The 8,774-nt window shown below is 42.9% G+C and overlaps 2 protein-coding genes across 2 annotated transcripts; one reads left to right on the top strand and one right to left on the bottom strand.

The window, feature by feature from the left end:
* Window positions 1-3,701: 3,701 nt before the first annotated feature.
* On the top strand, window positions 3,702-5,458 carry PADG_07819 (uncharacterized protein; the record flags this gene model as incomplete). The annotated part of the gene is made up of 4 exons (XM_010764752.1): window positions 3,702-3,818; window positions 3,892-4,127; window positions 4,206-4,629; window positions 4,700-5,458. 4 exons carry the CDS (start codon window positions 3,702-3,704, stop codon window positions 5,456-5,458), a joined length of 1,536 nt encoding a protein of 511 aa, XP_010763054.1.
* Window positions 5,459-6,164: 706 nt separating this feature from the next.
* Window positions 6,165-7,823, bottom strand: PADG_07818 (uncharacterized protein; the record flags this gene model as incomplete). Its single annotated transcript, XM_010764751.1, has 6 exons — window positions 6,165-6,552; window positions 6,706-6,965; window positions 7,031-7,140; window positions 7,202-7,269; window positions 7,377-7,698; window positions 7,733-7,823. The coding sequence occupies 6 exons, from the start codon at window positions 7,821-7,823 to the stop codon at window positions 6,165-6,167; spliced, it is 1,239 nt and encodes a 412-aa protein (XP_010763053.1).
* Between the last annotated feature and the right edge of the window lie 951 nt (window positions 7,824-8,774).

Here is an 8,774-nt window from a genome sequence, read left to right as displayed (position 1 = left end):
AAGAAACAGACAGTACAAGACTTTAAGAGCTGGCTACAACAATGCAATTCTCTGAATCTGATGATCTTTACTGATGATTCACAGATAGAGTGTCCTCAGTGTGTGACTGATGCAGAATGAGCTATATGCTGAGATAGTGAATATCATCTAATCTTTACAGAAAATCTGTCAATGAATAAAGCAGAGGTCTTTGACACAAAGACAATGACAGCTCTGCAGAGTCTAAAGAAAGTCATCATCTCATCTCAGATGAAATTTGCCAGCAACATCTACATTTGTCTAGACAATTTGAAGATAGCACAAGCTCTTAAATCTGTGTCAAACACCTCTAGCCAGTAGGTCTTCATGCAGTTTTTGAAAGTCATAAAGATCTGGCAGAGCAGAGATAAGCTCTCATTGATCATTCAGAGCAGAATGATCATTAGATGAGTCTCAGACCACACAGACATGATTGATAATGAAAAAACAGATCTTGAAGTCAAAGCAACTGCAGCACAAACAGCAAATGCAAGCATGATATCTTAACTCAACAGCATAGACACTCTAGCTTATATAAAGTAGCATACTATGAAACAAATCACATGAGTCTTTGAGAACTACTGAGTTAAAAATCAGCTGAAACACTATATGAAGCTGGAGATCTCACTAAAGAGAGTTTTAACAGAGGTAAAACTTTTACACTTCACATTAAAAAAGCTCTATGCTGCTCAATCAGATCATGAAGACTTTGCAGTCTACCACAACCATCTTAAGCATGAAGATGCAGAGTGCTACTGCTGGTGTGAACATAGTAAAACCTCAGAACATTTCTACTATTACACTCTTGCAAGAAAAGCAGCAAATTGATGCTGATCTATCTACAATCTCTGTGAGACACTGACAACCTTGTGTGAGACTCTAGAATTCAATAACTGACTAAGAGAAACAGTCTTCTATCAGAATATCTGTCCAATGCACCATCACACATCTTCAGATCAGATTTCACAGACCATTCTCTTCTTTGTCTTGTTTTTGTCTTTCTCATCATTTTCTTCTTCTTCCTCTCTTTTCTTCTCTTTCTTTTCTTTCTTATCTTTCTTTCTATCTGCCTCCCCTATCTTCATCTCACAAATCTAAAACCTCTCAAAACCTCTGCTCTATGGCAATCAACTCATGGGCTCTGCCAGTGCAGCAATATGCAACCCTTTTGCCTCATTTGTAAGATAGCTACTAGATAGATAGTCATCTATAGACGTAGCTCTACCCGCCCTATAGTTTGATGCAGACTCTACTAGATCACATGCTCATAAGGCACGTGGACTAACCAGGCATTAAATAAAAACACACACACACACATACACACACACACACACACACACACACACACACACACACACACACACACACACATACATAGAAGGTTCAACCATCCCACACATACGCCCAACACATATAACCTAGCGGATCGGCTATGATCCGGTCACGTGATCAATGGGCTGTCTATAATCTGAGCAGATTCTGACACTTCTTTTTCCTCATCAATCTTAGTATTTTGTTATATAGCAGTTAGCAACACAAAGAATTTCCTTCTTATGCAGCTCACATTCACTCCCTAACAGAAACTATAAATATGTCTTTTGTTAAAAGATTGTTAAATACTATATTATTCTGAGATAAAACTCTATAAATACATAGATTGATTACTATTTATTAATTAGATTAGTAAATAGTTAAATTCTAGTTTTAACTAGATAGATATCATAGTTATTGACTAAATACATCTTAAATGAAGAAAAATAATAATAAAAAAAAGAAGAAGAAAGATCTAAAAGCTAATTGCTTAGATAACATGTAGAAATTTCTTGTAGATTTAAAGAAAATTAACTGCTGAGCTAAACAGTTGCGGACTGATATACAATATAAGCTCTAATGTTATAGAGAGTGCATTTAACTTAGTAATATACACTGTCAGAAATTTATTTGAGATCTGACAGTGAGAACTTCAGACAGAATTGAGATCAAAAGTTATTCAGAGCTATCTGAAACTTTTGATTGTAAGGCTTCTGAATAGCACCCTCAAATTCCTGATGAAGAGCAGCAGGAGAGGCTTTTATAATGAGGAGAGGGTCGGTAGAGGAGAACAAAATAAACATAGATTTGAGCACTCAGCGCAGTTGCAACCACTGAGAAGCTCACATAGACATGGACATATAGATGTAGACATAGAGTTTGAGCACTCAGCATGATCACAATCACTGAGGAGCTCACATAGACATGGACATGGACATGGACATAGACATAGACATAGACATAAACTGGGGATTCGAATGTGGAATGAGCGAGCAGCCGAATATAAAGAGGTTGAGGATCGGAGCGGATCAACCTTAATCCATATTACCAGCGGCTGTGCCGTTAACGAAGCGTCGAGTGCGCGAGCTGCTTCGTGGAACGGAGGTTATTTCTTGCCATTTAACAAGTTGAAATTGCAAGTTCAATTCGTTCCTCTATCTCTATGAGAGTTACTTGCAATTTTATTGCGATTTGGTGGCAATTCTTGCGGGTGGAAGTGGCCTAACTAGAGAGGAGGAAGGAAATTTGAATTCGATGGGAAATTACGTTAGTTAATTATTAGTTAACTTCGCATAATTAGTTAAATTAACTAACTATATGTTTTTTTTTTTATTAATGTTTGGCATGCGCACAAAATGTAAGTCTTGCAGTGTAGTCCTTGTCTAGCGCCAGGGCCCGCTACGGATTGATTGGATCAGTGTCTGAGTTGGATATCATTCCAAACCCCGCCAAGGGCCGTTCTGGTTTCGACCGGTTGCTCTGCCAGGGGATTAGGGCTGGGTGGCACGAGTTGGCAGGAGAAGATGTGGGCGCGATGTTTCAATCAAAAATATTCGCTGCTTGCTGTCCATCAAACAGGACATGGACCTTTGCGATGGTCAATCATTGCTGGGTTTGATATCTCGAAAGCTTCGCAGATACCTACCAGACCTGTCGACTTTCTGTTTCAGCACTCCAACAAAGAGCACAAATTGGTGGTTGGGGGGAGGGGGTGGGGGGCACAGCACAAGATTCACCAGAATCGCCCTCCAGTTTGGCGAGCTCTCCACGCCAGTTCCTTGGTGGCTCGTCAACAGCACTGGGCCTGCCTTGGGCGAGACGAGACGACTCTAGTCTTGATGCAGGCTTATTATATTATTGGATGTGTCCGAAGCGCAAGAGTAAGGATGTTGTCACCCCTGCTTGGCCTACGGGGCCCGCCATGCTGTGTGGACCAATTCAGGGGCGAACAATTATCCGCGTCGTGAAGGGGTCAAGGAGGATGGCAATAAAAATAAATCAATGCCCCCCCCCAAGTCTCATCCTGGGAATGCTGCCGTGTGTGAATCCGTGTCTTTGTTGTCATTGTTCTGTTGTGCTTTCCTTTCATTTCCGCAGGCAAACACTCCTTCCAGGCTGCGGAGACGTCGACGTCCAGTTGCTGCAAGCGTTGCAACGATTCCACTCCTTATTCTGATATTATTCTTCTTCGTGTGTTTATATACACACTCCGGGCTGCCCTCTTTTCTGCGAAACGGAAGATCGTTTTTTACTCTCTTGATCCAGTTGATATATACCCATCCACGGACTCCCTTTGGGTTGTTTACAACATAATAAATAATATAACTGTATCATTACTTTAGAAAGACAAACTAGAAGCAAACGAAGTCATCATGAGGGCTACCAGCCTGACCTTTCTGGTCGCCGTGACTAAGCTCAGCGCCGCGTCCTACGTGCTGAAAGATGACTATCAGCCATCAAACTTCTTTGACGGCTTCGAGTTCTTCGATGTAAGTCCCTAATCCAGTCGTGCTTGGCTACCACAACTGCTGGCATTGAGGCAACTAACTAACAGTTTTACAGGGTGCTGACCCCAGTAATGCTTATGTTACCTATGTCGATCAAAACACGGCAGTGAAGGATGGGCTAGCTTCTGATAAAAACGATTTTGTTTATCTCGGAGTTGATCATACCAACATCGCAACTGGCTCGGGCCGCAAGAGTGTTCGACTTGAGACGAGGAAAACCTACAAACATGGACTAATTGTGGCTGATATTTCCCACATGCCAGGAGGGATCTGCGGAACCTGGCCCGCATTGTGAGTCCCACTAGCTTCTCTAAGGCGGGTCGAAGTATGTCAATTCCCAGTTGCCAGTATTCTGACTATTCATTACAGCTGGACGACAGGGGCTTCTTGGCCAGATGACGGTGAATTCGATATCATCGAGGGTGTCAACACCCAAAAACAGAATGTTGTGGCGTTGCACTCTACGAAGGGGTGTCAAATAGAAAACAATGGTAAATTCACAGGCAGTCTCGTCACTACCGACTGTGATGTATACTCGCCAAATCAGCCGTCAAACCAAGGTTGTTTGTTTCAGGATACCAGCTCGAAGGGTTGGGGACCTGACTTCAATTCAATTGGTGGGGGTGTGTATGCGATGGAGTGGAAGAGCGACGCCGTCAGCGTCTGGTTTTTCCCACGCTCCTATATTCCCGCAAATATCAATGGGGTGAACCCCGACCCGTCGGTTTGGGGTAAACCAGTCGCACATTTCACGGGTTGCGACTTTGACAAGTTCTTCAAGGAACAGCGAATTGTATGTATTTCTCAATCTCTGTCCATCACATGTGACTTGAAACTAACCAAATAAACTTCCGTGGCATCAGATTTTCAACACCGCCTTCTGCGGCGACTGGGCCAGAGTCACTTGGCCCGAGTATGATACCTGCTCTGCCAAAGCCGACACCTGCGAAGATTATGTCAAGAACAACCCCAAGGACTTCAAAGAAGCTTACTGGTCTATCAATTATCTGAGGGTTTTCCAAAACCAGCCAGGTGGATCATCTAGCACCCGTGCTTCAGCCTCGAACACACGACAGTCCACATCGACCATCGTCTCAACTACCGCTTCAACAACCCAGTCCAACACTTCAGGTACTTCTGGCATCTATCCCTCCGAGCCAAGCGCCTCCTATCCTACGGACGTGAACCCCACTGAACCAAGTGCCTCATATCCGACAGACGCTTACCCTACTGGGCCAAGCGCCTCCCAACCAACAGACGGCTACCCCACCGAACCAAGCACCCCTTATCCTACAGACGGTTACCCTACCGACAGCTCCGCCTCTTCTTCCTACGACGCAACCAACATCTTAAGTTGCACCCCTCCACCAACAGAGAGCTGCGTGACCTACACGACCAAAACCACAATTGCGATCGTCTACACCCCTTCTGCAGCTCCGAAAGAGGCCATAGTTCCCATTGAACCGGCGCCTGCTAAGTATCCAACAAATGAGAATCCCGCGGATGATGAGCATCCCACAGATGAGTATTCTGCTGATGGGTATCCAACAAATGATAAGTATAGAGCGGTGAAGCGAAAGGAGCACATAAATCAGCATGCAGCACGACATCACCATGGGTAGAGGTAAATAAACCGGTAGTGGATTGGTTCTCTTTTTTTGTTGTTCTGCGTACATCTAGTTGGTATGAGACTCATTTTACTTTTTTTCTTTCTGGAATCGGCCGTCCGAAGGCCCGTTTTGTGTTCATACATAGAACCCTTTATATACATACTATTCATGCTTTGTACAATGTTTGACTGCGCCTTCCTTTTTTGGTCAAAGAAAGAGGGAGATGAATAGTACTTTAAAACAAAAACTTCATCCACTGTCAGGATACTAATATCTAGCCCCCTTTGCAATCAGCAGACAATTAAAGCGCCCTGGCAACAAATGCCAGAGATAGACATGATTTTTGAAGTTCAGAATGGAAGTGACGGAAGGATGGGAAAACTAAATAAAATTGTGCCATAAGTCAATACCTAGAAGTAAAGCATCGCTGGAGAGTGGACAGCTTATTGACAGGTGAAGTTCATGCATCATTTTCTATGTCATGCTCACTATGTTGGTTATATGTTCTGGTCATTTAGTTATCTGTGCTAGCTAGCATCCTTGATAGATGCCAACTCTTCACCTTGATGGAAAGAAATATCTTCAATTAATCATTAAATTCTTTATTTTTATCAATTGCAAAGCCATGTGTGTGTAGATATTAAAAATTTAATCCAATGGCATCCGAATATCATCAGGTCTGAAACCCCAACTCCATCTTATCATCCGTCAACCGCTCTCACTCCAACAGCAGCCGAAACATGTAGATTTCCACATCTTCCTTCCCAAGCGCCTTTTCAGCCCATTTGCAGCCTTCTTCAGCTATAAATTCTCCTTTGCGAGTATGTGGATACATCAGAATTTTGTGATTATCGTAATCATCGTCTCCGTTACGATTGGTATTGATAGTCGTCTTTGATAATTTTTCCTTCGCATTTTCGTCCTTAATTTTCGTAACGTCACAATTACTATTTTCGTTATTCAGGCCAGCATCAGCGCCAGCATCAGCACCAGCATCAGGAGCATTGGCATCCACGATCCTTCCCCCAGAAAAATATGCCAAAGAACTCCACAATCCGTGCAATCGAACATCAATCGGCACAAAGTGATGCCACGGCGTCAGTCGCCTATCTATTCATTGGCAAGAAGCGCCCGCTGAAACTGGCCCGGTCAGCATCCATAAGGAACCAGTATTTCCAATGTTCTTGGGGGTCAATTGAGGGGCCTAAGCCGAATTGACTTGTTTGGGCATTGCAGTCCTGTATACTGCAGCGGGTTACCTTGTCTGTGAGGAAGACGGAAGTTTGGAGATCGAGAGTGGTGGAGACGCTTGAGGCTGGGATGTTGATGTATCTGCTGGAAGTTGGGTTCTCCTTGGATGAGGACGAGGAGGGAAGCAGGATTGAAACGGGATATGAGGTGTGGTTGTTGGCAAGGTGGAGGTCATGCCTTTCCATTCGTCACTGGAGCTGTGGTGCCGCGCCAGAGGAGGGCGGGGTTGTTTTCGGGGTAAGGCGGATCTGGGTGTTCGTCGCTGGGACTATATACGACTTAGTCTATGTAATTCCAGGCGCTTGGGTAGAGAATGTCATTGAAGCCGGATACTTTGCTCTGGCTAAAGACCGGTAAGAGCGATATCGATAGTTTAAGGGAGGAGGGAGATGTACATATGCCGTGTAGAGAAGATAGGCCGGGTTGATGGCAGATATCAGATGCTAGAGTCCAGCCTTGTAGGAATTAGTCGACGGAGTGTGGTCTGGCGCAATCTAAGCAGACGCTTCGCTAGCTCTATATCAATGATGTTTTGGCTTTCGGTTCTGGAGGACAAAACATTGAGCATCCGACTAAATCATAAATCCGCTGGAAAGAGGCGTCTATGAAAAGCTAGTGTGGGCTTTGATTTGTGGGCTTGCTAGATACCCAGGTTGAGGCTCGAATTTGGGACCAGGACTACGTTAGTTCATCACTGGCCCAGGGGACGTGGCTCTTCCCGGAATTGCATAGCGCGGTAATGTTTTCCCATGCAACAGCAATTCGACATTCATCGTTCAAGTTGAATGCGATATCCATATCAGGGAGATACTGAGCGAAGGGGGTGACCATCTTTGCGACACCTTCGATCATCCCTTCATGGGTGGGGATAATATCTTCTTGTAATTTTGCACTTCCATCGCGGATAATTACTGCAGTAATTTCGTTGAAACGATCCATGATCATGAGATTTGTCAACTCTCTGACCGTCTGGGGACTTAATGCCCAAAACGGGAGAAGGTCTTCGTATATTTGATCATAGTCAAATTTACATACGGTGGTGGACGCTGATTGCAACGCTGCTGATATTCAGCCACAACTTCTTTAAGGTTTTTGCTCGATTTCGCTTTAGCAGTCCAGTAGCCATAGTTTTCTTGGCCGTTGGATATAAGGATATCACTCGGATGGTGTATAATATCTTTCTGTCCTGCCTGAGAAGACCCAAAGAGACAGACACCCAAAAAATAAAAATAAAAATAAAAATAGCAACCGCAGGAAACTTCGAGGTTGCAATTGTTTCTTTCTATTCGGATCAGGAGATGGACTGCTCCGTATGTACCAGTACCCTGAAGCATGCAAAATAATTACAGAAAAAAAATTCGCTAGAAACTGTAATAAACAGTAAAGCTTGCAATGCAGTCCACAGATAAGCCATCTGAATCATGAATATATATGTAAATGAGAACAGGAAAGATATCCCCAACATTCTGATATGAGGTATCTTGTTTAAGAGTTAGTGAAGAGGTGAAGAAGCTTTCAAATGAGTTTGAGATGAGAACTCACAATCTGAGACATGGAAAGACAAAGACATGTCAAAACAAAGATGAGACTCAAGACACTGTGATATAGAAAAGGAAATAAAATTGATTTACTTGTTCTTTTGAGATAAGATGACATATATCAGACATGTGATTGTCAGTTAAATTTCTGACATAGTCTCTTTTATTGAACAAAGCAATCAGATCAGTGCATTTTAATTTAGAAGAATGTATCTCTCTCAAAGTATACTTACAATCAAGATAAATTCTCAAAGGGTTGTTGTTTATATTTCTCAGTTATCACTGAGTTGAATAGAATGACAAACCAGCTCAGTACATGCAATAAGAATAGTTGTGTTCAGTAATACAGCAAAGAGTTGCAAGAAAATCACTCACAATGCTGAGTCTTCAGTCAAGAAGCAAATATAGATATATTTCCAGCTATCATTAAGAGACAGAATGTAAGAAAGACAGAGTGATAAGTTGAAGGATTGAAAAAGTAGATATGAGGAATTGTTTCACACTATCATCAAAACCTTGCACAGTGCCTGTACATGTGG

The sequence above is a fragment of the Paracoccidioides brasiliensis genome, assembly GCF_000150735.1.
Source record: "Paracoccidioides brasiliensis Pb18 unplaced genomic scaffold supercont2.12, whole genome shotgun sequence".
In the NCBI taxonomy this organism is placed as follows: Eukaryota; Fungi; Ascomycota; class Eurotiomycetes; order Onygenales; family Ajellomycetaceae; genus Paracoccidioides; species Paracoccidioides brasiliensis.
This window is presented reverse-complemented; position numbering and strand designations above follow the sequence as displayed.